The 17,314-nt window shown below is 37.5% G+C and overlaps 2 protein-coding genes and 1 long non-coding RNA gene across 3 annotated transcripts in view; 1 reads left to right on the top strand and 2 right to left on the bottom strand.

The window, feature by feature from the left end:
- The window catches only part of LOC145482295 (serine/threonine-protein kinase mTOR-like), a 28,705-nt gene extending 24,959 nt beyond the window's left edge, over positions 1-3,746 (top strand). The window contains exons 57-64 of the mRNA XM_081460953.1: positions 280-352; positions 471-545; positions 824-959; positions 1,366-1,425; positions 1,726-1,800; positions 2,238-2,318; positions 2,641-2,746; positions 2,838-3,746. Coding sequence (XP_081317079.1) covers positions 280-352; positions 471-545; positions 824-959; positions 1,366-1,425; positions 1,726-1,800; positions 2,238-2,318; positions 2,641-2,746; positions 2,838-2,853 — 622 coding nt within the window. The 3' untranslated portion in view covers positions 2,854-3,746. The remainder of the gene's footprint in view (positions 1-279; positions 353-470; positions 546-823; positions 960-1,365; positions 1,426-1,725; positions 1,801-2,237; positions 2,319-2,640; positions 2,747-2,837) is intronic.
- A 16-nt stretch (positions 3,747-3,762) lies between these two features.
- On the bottom strand, positions 3,763-8,867 carry LOC145482296 (pyroglutamylated RF-amide peptide receptor-like). Its single transcript, XM_081460954.1, has 4 exons — positions 6,745-8,867; positions 5,985-6,255; positions 4,864-5,118; positions 3,763-4,519 (listed from the first exon to the last, which is right to left on the bottom strand). The coding sequence occupies exons 1-4, from the start codon at positions 6,849-6,851 to the stop codon at positions 4,175-4,177; spliced, it is 978 nt and encodes a 325-aa protein (XP_081317080.1). The 5' UTR covers positions 6,852-8,867; the 3' UTR covers positions 3,763-4,174.
- A 6,325-nt stretch (positions 8,868-15,192) lies between these two features.
- Positions 15,193-17,314, bottom strand: LOC145482294 (uncharacterized). The gene is made up of 2 exons (XR_014048752.1): positions 16,168-17,314; positions 15,193-15,717 (listed from the first exon to the last, which is right to left on the bottom strand). It is a non-coding gene; the product is annotated as an uncharacterized LOC145482294 (long non-coding RNA).

Below are 17,314 nucleotides of genomic sequence, written 5' to 3'. Positions count from 1 at the left end.
CATACAACATAATTATATACAATACTAATACTAAGTAGTGTTTGTTGCTGTTACATGTAACCACAGCACTGATAACGCGTGTTGTAATGATATTGCTTTTATAAGAATTTCTACTTACACAAATGTCTAGTCTTACAATTACACTGACAGAGGATGCACATGCCTACCACAACAAAGCAAATAGCAATTTACTATGTTTGTTTTGAATGTGGACAGTTTTTTGTCTTCCTGGCTACCTTGTTTTCTGTGTGCTCAATAACATCCGTTTCTCTGTCTTAGACATCCATCTAACTTGATGCTGGATCGCTTAAGTGGAAAAATCCTTCATATTGACTTTGGAGACTGTTTTGAGGTATGTATCACCAAGGCTTTCTTGAATTTTACGTGTGTACTGTCAATTTACCTGGCTTTCAACATGAACGGTTTCACAATCATGAACATGCTTTCCGGTATTTTGTTTCGCTCTGTAGGTTGCGATGACCAGAGAGAAGTTTCCAGAGAAAATTCCATTTCGACTCACAAGAATGTTGACTAACGCAATGGAGGTACAGCTAGTGACACTTGAAAGAACCTTTTACAAAATCAAGACTGACACTGGTGTTTGGTTTGGGTACAGGTGCTGAATATGAGCTAGAAAATCGTGTTGTTCGTCACATATTAACTAACTTGGTATCCAAATTTTAGATTCCCCGAAAAAACTTTAAAACTGAAGAATATGCTTGACTTAATTTAATATGTCTGAGGCATGTGTACAAATAGCGTGTTTTCTGGTTTACTTCTTAGCCATGTTTATAGATAGCGTGTTTTCTGGTTTACTTGTAAGGTGACTGGCATTGATGGAAATTACCGCATGACATGCGAGAGCGTGATGCGAGTTTTGCGGGCTCACAAAGACAGTGTGATGGCTGTTCTTGAAGCGTTTGTTTATGATCCTTTGCTCAACTGGAGACTTATGGATTGTAAGTTCAATAAAGTGGGATCAACGTTTTCATATAAATGATTTACTTAACAGCGTAGGGGAGTCTTATCCATATTATTATGGTTGGGTACTGTGAAAGTTGAAAGTGAGATCTGACTAAGAAAGCGTGACCTCAACGAGCCAAACGAAAGAACTAGTGACCTGAATGAATAATTGAGAGAAAGCGTGACTCGACCAAGCAAAATGAGGCAAAACGTTAAAAGTGTATTTTCTTGTATGTATGGAGAAAGAAATGTGTTCACTTTCGAGGTTCGTTCAAGACATACATTAATTCACAATAACATGCAATAAGTACATCTAATATTAAAATGAAATTTATGCAAGCTGAGACAGAGAGCAGCAAAAGACACAAACTCACCTCTGTTTTTTTGTGTTTGTTTTCACAGCTACACCGAAAATCAAGCACTCCAAGGGCCGATCGGATACGATGTCTGAGGGAGGGGAGGGTAAGTTGTTCTTTGATATTCATCACATTAATCGTCGTCCGGAATGTTGTCAGCGCACCTTCCTAAATTCCAAAGTTCCATGTGTGGAAAGATGTTACGTGTAAGATATAGTGACGAGCACCTCTCACAAGCTATGTGTCCGTTTGTCTGACTGTCAGTCTGACTGGCTGGGGGCTGTTACTTTATTAATATGTTTGTGTGTTTATTCGTTTGACTATAGATAACTAAATAACTAAATAAATAAATTAAATCATTTATTTAATGATTAGTAATTTATTATGCATTTTTAATTGTTACCAGATCTTTTGGAAGGTGTAGATGTCAATCCCGAAAGGCCAACAAAGAAGCAGTCGACAGAACACATGCCATCTTATGGTAAGAACAAACTGAACTCACAAGGTAGCCCAGTCTAATGACGATCTTATTGTGAAATCGATTTTGAGTTATAAAAAGCACACCCACATTTAGTGGCAGCCCGCTCTTTGTTTCATCTGATTTGGCAATCGCACAACATCGTCTCGTGTACCAGCGCGCAGAAAGATAAGAGCAAAAAATAACAAACGTTTTGTTCTGTACAGTTCTGCACATTTCTAAAGCTGAAAACATTGCGCCAGTTCTGCTGTTCTAAATGGGCGGGGAAAATGTGTAAACCAGTCTTTACATGAATGCCATTATGGGACAGCAGTTTTAAAAATGTTTTTGTCGACCATACTGTAATTGCTATTAGTCCTCCGCTTTCCTGAGAGCTAGTTATGTTTTGAAGCGTCTCAAAATCAGGGTTAAAATAACTAGATATTGTTCTTTCCCTGTAGAAGATGAAAGCGGCCCCAAACCTGAGGCGCTTAACAAGAAAGCTGTCGCCATAGTAAACCGCGTGAGAGACAAATTAACAGGTATACTGTTAAGTCATGCTATAGCAACAAGGAGTAAGGTAAAACTATCCGATGGCAGGCGATTTTACCGTCTTCAAGTAACTCGTGATAAACAAGAACGCGGATAAGATTGATAGAATATCATGCCGTGCACCGCTAGGCAGTCGTTTAACAACAGTTGTTGATACTTGGCAAATCTAAGGGACCTGCTTATTATGATTCAATGCGTTCTACAAAGTTGGCTGACCCGTTGAGATCTAGCCTTGTCTGTGTGGATAATCCACAGTATTGTTTGAATTAAGCTAAATGTTAAACCGAACACTGATTCCTGTACATTTTATAGGTCGTGACTTCACCAGTCATAACAATCTTGATGTAACAACACAAGTGGATCTGCTGATCAAACAAGCCACCTCACATGAGAATCTTTGCCAGTGCTACATTGGATGGTAAGACGTTTGTTTGAGTTTTCTCACAATAGTTCTCGCTGAAGATCATTACATGTATATCTGATATTTTTTACTTTGCTTCTTTTCACAGGTGTCCATTCTGGTAATGATACCTTCCGTTACTGAGAGGCACTTCATGAAGAGGATTTTGCCCTCGATACGCTGTGAAACTCGGCAAGGTTTAACTGGAGAACGTGAAGACCTTTTCACGAGAAACCCTTGCAAGGCTGACATTGCGAGAATTTAAACTGAGAATTGCTTATTTGCCAGCACGCTCAACGACTCTGGTCTCCCGGAATCATGTCGCAAATCGAGATCTGTTTCTTTTTTTATTCAAAGGTCGAGCTAAACTTGTGCTTTACCTATGTATCAGAAGGGGTATATGTGGGTATTACAGCGATCTGAGGGTTTCGCTTAGGACAATGATCTGAAGGTCTAAGTGTGGCTAAAACAGAAACTGGATTTCAACATTCAACAGTTGAATGAACTGTCGTCATCAAAGTTGATCATATGTAAATTTGATAATATATATGTATAAAAAATCAATAAACGTATGTAAAAGTAGTAATTTCCGTGCTCTGTTTCTTCTACCCTTATTAGAAATGGTACCTCGCAGAAGTGTGTCTACAGCGTATGAAACGTTAAATTAATTGATGGATAACATTTATATCAGGTGGCTGGTGAGACAATTTATTTACAACTTATTTACCGTGCGCTGTAATAATTTTTGAGAGAGATGAACGATTGCTTAAACTTCAGCATCACAGAATAAATCGGCTTTGAAACCCCCCACCCCCCTCCCCCAGCTGTGAAAGTTGAACTGACAAGAATAAGTTAACGTCTCTGTCTGTTAATCAGTCAACATTGTCATGCATATAAAAAATGAAATGGATTATACTTTTAAGGGATAATTACCAGGAATAAACTTGTTGTAGACCTGTCGAATATTGACCGTCGCCCGCGTTCGCAAAAAATACGACCGTTTTGCAGTCTAGAGCTGGAAGAATACAATCTTCATTCGGAGTATAGTTACTGAGATACATAAAAGTTAAATAGTATGTCAAAGGTACTTTGCCTCCGGGAAGGATTCAGCAGTCCAGACCTTATTGTCCCGTTGACAGTGTTCAATTCTCGTATTTAGTTGAAGGAACAAGTTCCAGTTCACTGAGTCTGCTTTCGTCTTGTTACTAAGCAACTTATTCCACCTTGATGTCAACTTTCCAACGTCAACTGTTCCTGTTGTTAATTGATTGAACAACAAACTTTCCGCGTGCTTGTTCCCCCAACTAAATTGCCGCACTTATTATATAATTATCAATTATCATTTTATATCAAGAAAAAAAGCTGACTGTTTATTGAAGCACTATGGTCGCCACAGTCCTCAAGCTGTTATGTGAAAATATTCCTTGAGAACATGTGCTCTTGGTGTCAGTCCAAGCAGGCGCCTGCTGTGTTAGTCACGCGAGACGTGCTGTTGGCAAGTTGCACGCTGTAGGGCTCGCTCGAGGGTTGTACTCTGCCTGCGCACTTGTAACAGAACATTCCCTTTAGTTTCCCCTTGAACCGTTCATTCAACAGAGAATATACAAAAGGGTTGATGGCAGAATTGAACATGAACATGGTGTCGGAAATGGCGTAGGAGGCAGGACCAAACATGTAGATGTCATAGTAGCTTAAGATATAAATTAATAAACCAGTAATCCAACAGACTCCAAAGATGGCACTGACAGTGATCACACTCAAGGTGACTCGCTTCCGCACTCTCAAAACTCCCTGAAAAAACAACGAAGAAAAGGCCTTGTAAAACGAGCAATTAACATAACGATTCGGACAGACAAACTTCAACAAACGAACACTGGCATCGCATCTCTAAAAATCAAACATTATATTATTTGATGCAAACTCTACAATCACTCTTGTCATGTACATGGCAAATATAAAATGTTTATGGTGGTCCATAAGCAGGCTGCTTATGCTTAAATTGTAATCTTGCCGACGAAAAATTACACCGGCTGATTACGAACATGTTGATTTGACTCTCTCACTGTCACACATACAAACAGATAAGGTCGTGATAAAAATTCGCTATTTCCTACCGAATTCTTGATAAGTCTCACCTTTTGCCGAAACGCGAGTTCCTGACCATCATTACGCTTAAACCACAGCGTGTAAACGACTCTGGAGTATAAGCCCGTCATCACTATCAATGGAATAATGGCCAATAATACAAGCCAAGTGGTCTCATTGGCCGCGCCCATCCAGCTTTTAGGCCAGTTCCACTTGCAGTCGCCGGTTGTTTCATCAAATATTGTAACCAGAATCAGTGGCATGTTTAAAGCGACAGCAAAGATCCAACAACCAGGAATAATCACCTGAAATTGACGAGTTTTGTATCAGTTTATTTACTGCGATGGAAATGTTAAATCAGTGATAAATGGAGTAGACAATGAAACATAATAGCTTCACAAGTTGACCAGCACCTCTATACATTGCCGCAAAGATCATCATCGTCATTGTTAGTAGTTGTAGTTATAGACGAATTAGAGGCAGTAGCAGCAGTAGCAATAACATCAGTATTTCCAATAGTTGACGCAGTAGCATCGAAGAAATTGTCGTGATAGAGCCGGGGGGGGGGGGTACTTCCTAAAAAGGGTTATATAGGTATGTGCGTCCCCAAAGGGTATGGTTTTTCGGCCGTTTTGGTCATAAATAAGGTATCGATTTTAGCCATTTTGGTCAGAAACATGGTATGGATTTTCCACTTTGGTCTTGAATTAAGTATGTTTGTTAGAAGAAGCTACTTTTTCATCATTATCGATAACACCATCAATGAAAGCCCTTAATAAATTGTACTTAGAGCAACTGTGCCAGCCGCAATGGCCATAAATAGGGTATCAAATTATTGGTCAGGTCATAAATAGAGTAGGGAAAATCACAGATTTAGGTCATAACTAGTATAGGGTAAGGGTTTTGAGAAGCGGGCCGTACACCCCCACCAAATTTTTCTGGGAGTACCTCCCAGGTGATAGAGCTAGTGTGGTAGTGATAGTACACGTTTGGTAGTTCTATTGCCCTAGTACGAGGAAATGTGAGTGAGTTACAACCATGAGTCTGCGCACTTCTCGTTCTTTGTGACTAACCTCTACTGATCAATTGTATAGTAAGCCAAAAAGCATGGTGCCGTTACAAGTACATAATCTAAAGTTTTCATTTATTTAATACATTGTTATTTACTTACCTTGACTTTTCGCTTGTTAAGTTTTCCTCTGCTACCAAGAGGACACATTACAGTGTAATAGCGTTCAACAGCAATAGCTACCAGAGTGACAGATGAGGAAGCTGCTCCCACCCACGCCACATTTCCCCCTGTCAGAATCATGCATAACCCAGAGCCAATGGCCCCGTCTGGGTGAGTGAAAGTTTTCTTCAAAATGTGATTTGGAGCTACAAACGCCGCGAACGTGATATCTGATATGGCTAGGTTCACAAGTAGATAATTGATGGGACTCCTGTGAAATAGATATCGAACTTATTTCAATAGAAGTAAGTGAAGTAAGCAAGTCTACAACTAGGATGCATGCTCAAGTGTAGATCGCCGCTTTGAATTGTACACAGTCTTTCCCTTTTGAAGTGGGATATGACGAAGTCACCCGCCAACGACATGGCGGACCATTCTGAGATGATGCAAAGAAACACTGAGCTGTTACCGGTCTTCAGTAATGTTTTTTTGCTCGCCTATCAGTCCTTATTGCTATTATCAACTCGTACTGATTGAACGTCTGCAAATTAGTCGAGCATATAATCATTGTATTTCACTATCTTATGAAATGCAAAGCGAGTGACCTGGATGAATGCATCATAATGAAAATCTAAAAAAACAAGAGCGGATGCTAGACGAAAACCAGCCGTACAGTAAAACGGATAAGATTCTATCAGTTAGAACATTTACGGCTCGTTAGAAATCAGAAATACCACCATTAGGAATAAAATCAGCATACCTCATATCTCGATTTCTGCTTATGACAAAGATAACGAGGCAATTACCAATGATGTCCGCAACAATGAGGGTGGTGAGTATTGTCGTTACGGCAACGTCAGCAGACATGACTGAAGGCTGTCAATATTAGTCACATGCCCTGAGAAATAAGCAAAGCAAATAAAATTGTATTTTTCAAACTTTATTTAAACAGAAAATCGTATAATATTGCATGGTCGTTCGAAAAGTTGTTCTAATTCACACCTCACCATGTCACGTACGAATGTTTGACCTAAAAACATGGGGTATGAGGTTTATCATCCTTGGTTACGATCCTGTCCAGGTCAAAGAATTGTACTTATTTTATCTCGTTCAACATTTAAAGAGACTTCTCTCCAGATGTTGATGCTTCAGAATTCTTTAAGGAATTCCCTATTAATTGCTAAAAGTTTACGATAACCGTCAATTTTACACTGTTGCAAAGATCTAAAGCTTCTAGAATGCCCATGTTTGGAGACTGATTCTCAAGGACAGCAGATCAATAAACGAATCATTACCTAAACTGAATCATCGGTTGACAATCAGTAGGACAACTGCAAACTTTGATGAATTGTGTAAATGATCGATTGTCAACTGCCGAAAGCCATGTACAATAATTTGAATATCACTTTCGGTTTTGGGTGAAGTTTAGAGTCTTCAGAGGTCACTTCATAAGTACATCTATTTAGCATTTTAAAACCCCGACCCAATTAGACTTAAGCTTATTGAATTTCCTTACGCAAACAAGTCACATCAGTTAGTATTTCCCAGGATTAATTTGCTTCTAATGTTTCCGTATATAATTTTTTGAGGTCTTAATTGTGTATTGCCTTATTGAACTCGATCCAGTACAACATCAGTTAAGCGTAGACCCTTATTATTAATGATTTTTAAAATTAGCTGGACTGAGAGTTTCTCATCTTGATTGCCTTTTATAGCTTAATTGCAAATTCTTTACTTCCATTTCCTTGAAAAGATATCTAGCGAATGAAACTGCTGGAGCTGCAGTTTAACTGTGTCTTCTTACAAATTATTATTATTATTATTATTATTATCATCATTATTATTATTGTTTTGTAAAAAAAATACCTCTTAGTCAATGGGTCTGGGGTATGTTATGAGCGAATCAGTGGATGAGTGAGTGAGTGAGTGAGTGAGTGATTGAGAGATGTATTTATGTCACACCAATCAGATCGGGGCTACTATAAACAACCAATCAAATGGCCGCTTGTAAAGGTGAATCACGTTTCTGAAAATTTCATCCCGATTTTAGGGCGACCATCTTCGTTTTTCTATAAACAGAAACAGGTATTCTTGTATTGGTCTTATTCCTACATTTCCGATGCTGCGTGTCCTGTGGTTAAACCCATGACTTTGTCGACGGTTTTCAAAAGATTTTAAAATTCGATAATCAGCCGAAGAATCGTAGTCTTTGGTATACACTAACATGTCATAAAGGTTTTGCTTTTTATATTACTTGAAAATTCGAATGAAATGAGTCTAAGCCGCTCGACAACTTGGTGATTTCTAGGACAGGAAAGATTGTTTTTAGTGCAAAATACTCTTTTGCGATGGTGAGAGGGCTTTCGTCCGTGATCCTATTCGCTAGGTCAGTTCAAATCGATATCATTCGCATTAGATGCAGTTCACGAAAAAAGAATTAAGTCGAAACCACTTATATTTTTCAGTTTGTGAATGTAAGGCCTCTTGTTGTGTATTTTATTGATATGACAGCTACCTTGGTGAGACCATGAGAAATGTGCAGGTGCGACTTGATGAAGAAACTAACAGTTGCAGCGGCTCTGAGCCCACCCGCCATCTACGTGTGAATCGTTCGCATTCTTTTAGCTGGCGCATACTTTGCACGGCTCAATCCAATACAAAGCGTAGAATCATCGAAGGCCTAATGATCCAACAATGGAAACCATGCGAAACTGTTCCCATCGGGAATTACGTAACGGATATATTAAATACACAATTAGCGGGTGGTTTTTTCTTACCCTGAAGATGACCTGGTGTCGAAAACGTTCGGTGCTTCTGTTTTCTTAATTTTCAACTTTTTAAGCATTGTAAATAGAAATTGAACATTTGTTTTTCCAGTAGCTCTCTGAGGTTTTTGTTTGTTTGTTTGTTTGTTTGTTTTTTGTTTGTTTTTTGTTTTATTTTTGCTGATGCGTTGTAATTTTTGTCCTGCTTCCTTTTCCTTTACTTTTTCTCTCTTTCTTTTCTCGCTATTTTCTATTGTTTACTTCCTTTTTATCAGCCGCAAAAGTTTTGGTACTGACCGTTGTCTTTCATTTTAAATAGCACCTTCCTGCCAGTAATTTTATGTTTTTACCATAAAGATGTGATCATGACACCTGCCAATTGAATCACAGCAGTGCATGAGAAGCCCAAATTTAAATGATTTCTTTGGTCCACATCCACCCTAATCCAGCATTTTAAGGAATAAAAATGAAAAAAAGGCACTGGTACTTCTTGAAATCCTCAGTATACCGGTCCGTTTTGACATAATATGTTGGACAATGTGAGACCTGCAATTTCCTTTTTTTTGATGCTCTTTCTTTTCTCGCTATCTTCTACTCTTTACTTCCTAAGAAGTGAGTACAGAAATAAACGTCATAGGAAACGACTGGACAATGGGAGACCTGCAATTTCCTTTTTTTATTTTTAATGCTCTTTCTCTTCTCTCTTCTACTCTTTCCTTCCTTTCTATCAGCTGCAAAAAGTTTTGTTACTGACCGTTCAAAAGACCGACAAACAAGACATCGATCATTTATGGGATCAATTATCATTATCATTATCATTATCTATATCATTATCATTATCATTATTATTATCATCATTATTATTATTATTGTTATTATTATTATTATTTTGTGTGTTTATACCATCAAGGTATCATTATCATTATCATTATCATTATTATTATTATTGTTTTATTATTTTGTGTGTTTATACCTTCAAGGTGCAATTTGATGCTCAAACGGAACTCTTTGAATTGAAACTAAAGTTCAAAATTTAGGCTACAATCTTTATTAATTGTTACAACCGTTCTATCTCTGTGAATTCTACTCCATGTATATTGTTAAATGCGATATAAATTGAATTGAAAGCCAGTATTTCATGTCATGTTTTGCCCAGAAACATAACTCCTTAAAAAACACAGAGCTGGCCACCAAACCAAACCAACGCTATCTGTTTAATTATTATTGCTTTACGCATTTAATGATAATTAAACTGAGGCCGCCATTAAAACTTAAAGGGAACTGGAGAGCGGATAAAGATTAGTGTTTCAAAAAGATGAGTGTAAGAGAGACAATTACGTAACCATATTCAGTGCCATTATGATGAGTTTTTCGGCACAGGATGACACTTCGAGCAACTGTTTTAATTTTGACAGAAGTATGTCAGTAGAAGTTCAAAGGAATTTAAAAGATAAATATCTGTCGTGAATAGTTAGGCTCGTGATTGTAATTTTATTGGTACACGTGTTATTATTTTAGAAGCTTCGTAAACCCTCGTTAGTTATAAAACCAGTAATTAATCGGAAAACGTCGTACAGTTCTAAGTAGGAAATTGCACATATGGTTTATTATTTCACATTTCTACTTAACAAGAAGTTAATCGTGTTTTGCGCGTTAAACGGGACTTTTGAGTTTAATCGCTTTAGTGTTTGTAAGACCTCTGCTTTTTGCTTCTTTCACAGCTAGCTGTAGCGAGAAGAGCATATTACCCAATGGCAAACTTTCTAAATTTAATAGTGCCTGTCTTAGCATTTTATGATTGTTTCTTAGTTTACTTTATGTGGTTCCCCATACCTTAGTAAAGTCAAAAACCTAAACTGTCAAATGATCAAAAGACGTTTTAAAACTGCTCAAGAAATATCCAGTGAGTGAGGTGGTGAGACTTAGAATTGATCGAAACATTATGTGGGCGCAGGTTAAAGAAATACGACATAGCTTATCTGCTGATGTCCCAGGAAGAAAATATTTTGTTTTTTTATATAAAATGTTTACCTTGGTTTTTGGGTTTGATTGCATTTTGTTTGTCTTTCATTTTAAATAGCACCTTCCTGCGAGTAATTTTATGTTTTCTGCAATAAAGATGTGATCATGACACCTGCCAATTGAATCACAGCAGTCCATGATAAACTCAAATTTAAATGATATTTTTGATCCACATCCACCCTAATTCAACATTTTAAGGAATAAAAATGAAAAAAGGCAGTAGTCTCGAGCTGATGCAGCTGGTTTCTTCATGAAATCCTCAGTAAACCGGTCCGTTTTGACATGATATGTTGGACACGTCAAGTTGTTTGCTGAAAATCATCACTTGTTATCGACTACTTTTGCTTTTTGTGCCAAGCATGTGGCATGTGTTTTCAATTCGTGAGGCAATAACTTGCCTGTGATCTGACAGCATTTTTTCCCTTTATTTTAAGACCTTCCTTCTTGGAAAAAGAAAAGTCTCACGTATAAGTAGCGTTTCAACGAGAGGGCTCATGATTGAGAATGCAAATCGGCGTCATGTTCGCTGTGACATTTAACAAGCGAAGAAAACTTGTCGGTCCAAAACCTAACTCGGCTGGTTTATTTTGTTCCAAATTAGCAATATATAATGCTCTGTTTGAAAACTTGGCAGATAACCATCAACTGATGAAGACTGGTGACTAAAAATAACATTTGAGAGGAAGATATGACGAAACACTGTTGTCACTCCGACCAAGTAACAAGCATGTGATCGCTTGCTTCATTTTGGCATTCATGTTTTCTCTAAACTCAGCATTTGCTTTGACAGCAAAGAAAATAATGACATGCATTGACAGAGCACAAAACACATGCGATGACAATTCGAAGAAATTCAGAGAATTGCAATAAATGTTTCTGATCCGTGAAACATGTCTCGTGAGATAAGTAATTTCAAGAAATTTTGTCTGTTGCAACACCTATAGGCAATATTTTTTTGTCGTCAAAGTAATTATGTGGTACGAAGTGAAAAAAGGTTGCTAGGTAAAATAACGGTCAAATATATAGAAATATCAAAATAATAACTTACCAAATTGTCGAAATGGTGAAACGGCAATGTTCCTCTCGGATGCGTGGCTTTATCTCGAGATGATATTGGATGTTACCCACGTACTTAAAATTGAGGAAAATGATTTTAATGTGAAAAGCTCTAAGAAGCGAGTACACAAAAAAACGTCATAGGAAACGACTAGACAATGTGAGACCTGCAACTGCTTTCAGCCTTATTATTTGCCCGGTCTTAAAACGGGTATTCTGAAACTTGCATTTGTCGTTATTTAAGCTTTCCATTTAATTTCAATATTTAAATTTCTTTATTTGATAGGCTAGATAAATTTTCAAAAGTAGCCGCAGCTGCAAATTATAATGATTTCCATTGTCGACACTGTTTTAATTCAACCTTTTACGTTGCTGTATGGTTTTATTCCGGACAAATGATTAAAAAAATTCAATTTCTGAAAGTCCTGGTTCATTTATGTCTGAGGTCGAATTTTTACTGTGTAATTTCAAGAGGAAGTTAACAAGCATGCAGACGTTTAATTTGACAACAACAACAAAAAAAAACTGGGGAGGATGCATAAGGGACACGAAGTATTGACCTTTCATTGTCACTTTATTGAAAAACTGCTTGACAAATTTGCTAGATATTATGCACATTTCGTTTAACTGAGATCTGTATGAATAAACATGAAGTTGAATAGTCGCTGAAAACTGACATTGTTTTGGTTTTAAGGTCAGGATTAATATATATGCTGTAATTCAATAAACAGAAGGAAATTACGGCTGAAAACTGTTTTAAAACTCGACCCTAGTTATTCACAATTATGTCCCATTGATTAATATTAAAAGCAATTGCGTAGGACGGGACATATCTGATTGCCTTCTCACTGAATCTGAAAATTAGTCAGTGGAAAACAAATATCTGACAGGTATGTAGATGATTAATTAGAAGCAGAAGGTATTTTAACGCTTTCCTTTTCGGGCAACCGGCGTTTCAGGCTCTCAAATTCGCTAAACCGTCCTTGGGTGGTAATATTAATCGTATTGATCGTTTAAGAGCAGGAAGGTAGTTTGTACGCTTGACTAGTTAAGGATGTTTTGAAAGTAGTTTGGTATTGGCCGATACCATGTAGCTTGTGACAGGGTTTCGAGCTAAATAGCACGTTTACTATACTTTGTAAAATCGATATCAGGGATCCTATTATCCTAGACAATCATCTTAATGAAAGTTAACGGAGCTAATATTCCAAAATTGAATAATATTATCTTAACGAACAATGACATATAGATGTCAACAAATTACAGGCGTCTTACGACACACGTCTCTGAAATGAAAGAAAAAAACTTCCTGTCCCTAGCAGGATTTGAACTTGCGTGATATCCACCACACTAGGAATCTTACTCAAAACACGGCGGCAACGGCAACGAGAACGTGGCCAAACAAAAGGGTTAATGAGCAGAACAGTGGCTGTGCACGTGCGTTATAATTCTTGGTACATTTCTTTGCCGTCCTTTACAAATCAACAACGTAAGTAAAATGACCAATTTTTAAGTTCTGTTACAACGGGACCCACTACGGCTACCTTTTCGTATTTCTATTTGGAACTGAACGCATTCGTAGCATATTCAGAGGGGCAAGTTTTAATCCCGACAAACACAGCGAATAGATCTAGGTAAATGCGAAATTCCAAAGTTAAATAGAAACACAGTCATTTTTTACTAGGCGTCGTCCCTGCCGTCGTCGTTTATGCGTAAGGTCCCTACTATCGGGGTAACCACGCTGGTTACGTGGCAACTTACTGTAGTGAGTAGATCGAGCGCGGCCAACCCAAGGGACATTGTTCTTTCGAGACATCTGTGTGTTTCATGCCGTAAATGTCCGAATCCGGGTTGATGACAATAGATAAATTATTTAAGCCAGGAAAGTCTTGGGAATTAATTTGTTTACATCTATCATTGTCTGCAAGGCTTTCCTGGCTTAAACTGTAATTTCTCTATTGTCATCCAACCGGATTTGGGGATTTAGTCATGAAACACACAGATGTCTCGAAAGAAAAATTTCCCTTGGGTTGGTGGCGCTCGATCTACTCACTACAGTCAGTTGCCACATATCGTGGTTGCCCTGATGGTGTAGTGGATATCACGCCCAACTAGTATGTTCAAATCTTGCTTGTGACAGGAAGTTTTTCTTTCATTTCAGAGACGTGAGTCGCAAGCCGCCTGTAATTTGTTTACATCTATAGCTCATTGTTTGCAAGGCTTTCCTGGCTTAAATAATTTTTTTACAGTTAACGAACAATTTAACATGAAAATTTGTGTATTACATTATTACCACGGAAAATCAAGAAACGCGACCCACAATGGGCATATTAGAAGGGGTTTTAGTAGCTTAGCAAGGATATCACTTTTTAGGATTAAGGAAAAAAAAAACAGTGAAGAAGTGACATACACTCTCCAACTTCGTTAGTAAAATATTTTGAGCTTTAATTCTGTAACGGCTGCAAAAAATGTGCGACAATGAAAACTGCGCGAGAGACTTTTTTTACCTACGGCTGTCGTGGAAGAAATTCAAGAAGAAGAAGAATTTTCAGCATACACGACTGAAACCAACATTTAGGTAATGAATGCCTAGAAACTTGTTGAAAATGAATTCCATAGGTATGCCAAGCTGTAAACTACCTCAGTTTTGATTTCCATTTCAAGCTTTAGCAAAATAAAACAAACAACATTAAACATTAATGCACTACTCGTGTTAATGCAGATTATGTTGGTAATTTACGGCACAGCTTATCAGAAGAAAACAAACAATTGTGCGTGGCCAGTAAAAGTTGAAATCCAAAAACATAAGCAATTTTTTGTTTTGTCATACAGTGTTATTATAAATTTTTAATTGTATTTTGTTTCTTATTTCATCAGGACCATTCTATAACGTTTCTTCGATAGGATTATTATCATAAACTATAGGAGCTAGCTTAAAATAGACATGGGCTCTCAATTACCCGCCATTTCTAACCAGCCGCTTAACAACGAGGACCACTTTGTGGAGAAGACTTTGAGCTACGGTCGCAAAATTCGGTGCTTAACACACAGTTTTAATTTGAGTATGCGGAAAAGTGCAGCTGCAGGTTAAACCTGCAGTTGATCTATTAGTTTACGATTCACAGAACTTGTTACTTTGGTGAGGAAAGTGATGAGTAAATTAAGATAAGAGCAAAGATCTCGCTTATCCGTTCTCAAGGAAATATATTGAAATGTCAACATTCGTTTAATCGAAAAGAAGAAAAAACAAACAAAACCAAAGCTCGGCAAATGCTTGGGGCATATGAGGATCGGCGGCAGTCTTCAACATGTCGAGCTAGGTATTTTTATGTACACATATATCCTTATTCATTAAGTCCGCTTCGTTATTTTTTTGGTTTTGGTCTCGTAATTCATCGGTTTAATTAACTTGATTGGCTTTCATGTCAAACATCGAGCAGGATATTAAAGCATCTGGACTTGTAACAGAAGGTCTAATATGTTCCACTCCTTGCTGTGAAACTAATTTTTTTTTCCGACTATGTCTGTGTTACTGACGGAAAAAATCTTCTCAAAACAAGAGATTCTGTCCAAAATGATAACTGTAATATGACCACAAGATTGTCACTTATCTTAAAACCACCATAGCCATGTGTCCTTATTGGCAGCTATCGTAACAGTGTTTGTAGTGTGCTTGCTAAGCGATAGAAATAAAAATAAAGTGGTAATCTAGCTTGCCAAGTCTCAGGAAACTTGCCATGCTTAATTTACTGCGGCAACCATAAAAAAGAAAGGAAAAAAACCCACCTGAAATTTGCCATATAGCAACTGCACCAAAGTTCGGATAGTTTCACATTTTGCAGCAAATGTTCTGCAGGTTCGCAGGTCAAGCGATAGAAACTGTTGAATATCTGACAATCAAAACGAAATGTACCGAGAAATCACCTATTGAGCTAACCAAAGTTTAAGACGAGAGCGTTAAGGGTGGTAAGAAATGTGTTTATGTCGTAAACAAACGTCTGCAGGCAGGTTAAGATTTCATGAGTCGGCCAAACACTAAAGTAAGGGGTAAAAGCTGTAATTAAAGCATTAGCACTAAATGAACACGGTAAAAAAATACACACGTAGCGCGGTTGTGAGATAAGTTGCGCGAGGCCTTGCGTAATGTAACAGCCCAGCTTATAAAACCTTGTTGAAGCGTTGCCGCAATTATTTGCTGTGAAAATTAGCACTAGCCTCCGGTTTGAGGAGAATTGCTCAGTGTTACAGTGCATTAATAGTAGCAAGCACATGAAACAAGCGGAACGTACCTAAATTACCGCAATACTTTATGCATGAAACAGCAATGTTTCCTTACTTACCAGAAGCAATAAACAAGTCAATCGAGTGGATCTGATACAAGATGCTGCCACTCTAGTCCAAATCGCCGGGCAAAGAGTTTGTTTTTTATCGAAATATGAAAAAGTTTCAAACAAGGAACTTTTAGAAAACAATAACCCTAAAATAAATATCAGTAGCAGCTGCTAAAATTCAGCAAATGTGATATGATGGACAGAACTGTGGGATATCCGGCAAATTGTTAGTTGCCATTTCCGATCCTTACCTGGGGATTCTGAAAATGTGTCCTTGGAGTTTTTCGAAATGAGGGCTTCCCTTTTTAATTTCAATATTTAAATTTCTTTGAATTTCAACGGTAGACTTGAACGTTTTTGAGAACCTGCCGCAGCCGTAAAATAAGAAATCCGTCATTTCGTGCGATTCATATGTTATTAGTTCAAGCTATGTTATTTTATTATTACTTTATTACAAGCTGTCAAAATCCGGTGTTATCCATTTGCGAAAATTTATTCTGATTAACATTTGTTTGGCATGTTAGTTTACGACGCAAGTTGATGGCAGGAATTAAAGAAACTGACGTTTGAAATTGATGCAAGTCTCGGCGGACGCATTGCTGAGTTTAGCGGATTTTCAACGCTGTCACTTGGTTTAATAACTGATGTCAATAGGCATGCGCAAATGTTGTTTAACTGGGCTTTGTGAACAACATGAGTTAATGAGGCGCCAAAAGGAAAACACACTATGATTGAAAACAATAACTTGCGATTGGATTGTTTTGAGCTTATGCCTATTCATACTGAAAACAATTGCGCAGAATGTTTTTAACCTGATTCTGAGAATTAATCCACGGGGGCATGAATAATACACCTTTTTCGATTACGCGGTTTGTTGCCCCATTTCAGACCATGTGATGATACTCTTGAGAATTCTTCCTTTCAAATTTTCAAATAGTCGTGTGCGTATGGATAAATAACTTTTAGATGGATAAATGAACAATTCTCTAGAGAATATCACTTGGTCTGTAATGGGAAAACAAACCACCCAAGCGAAAAAAGTCTATCGACATTTAATTTTAAAAATAATCAAAAAGTGATTTTTTTGTCATTTCCGCCAACCATAGGTTTGTCAATTTCTATTCTACATATAAGCAAACAAACTTAGCCAACCTGT

Source organism: Orbicella franksi, chromosome 3, assembly GCF_964199315.1.
Source record: "Orbicella franksi chromosome 3, jaOrbFran1.1, whole genome shotgun sequence".
NCBI classification, from domain to species: Eukaryota; Metazoa; Cnidaria; class Anthozoa; order Scleractinia; family Merulinidae; genus Orbicella; species Orbicella franksi.
This window is presented reverse-complemented; position numbering and strand designations above follow the sequence as displayed.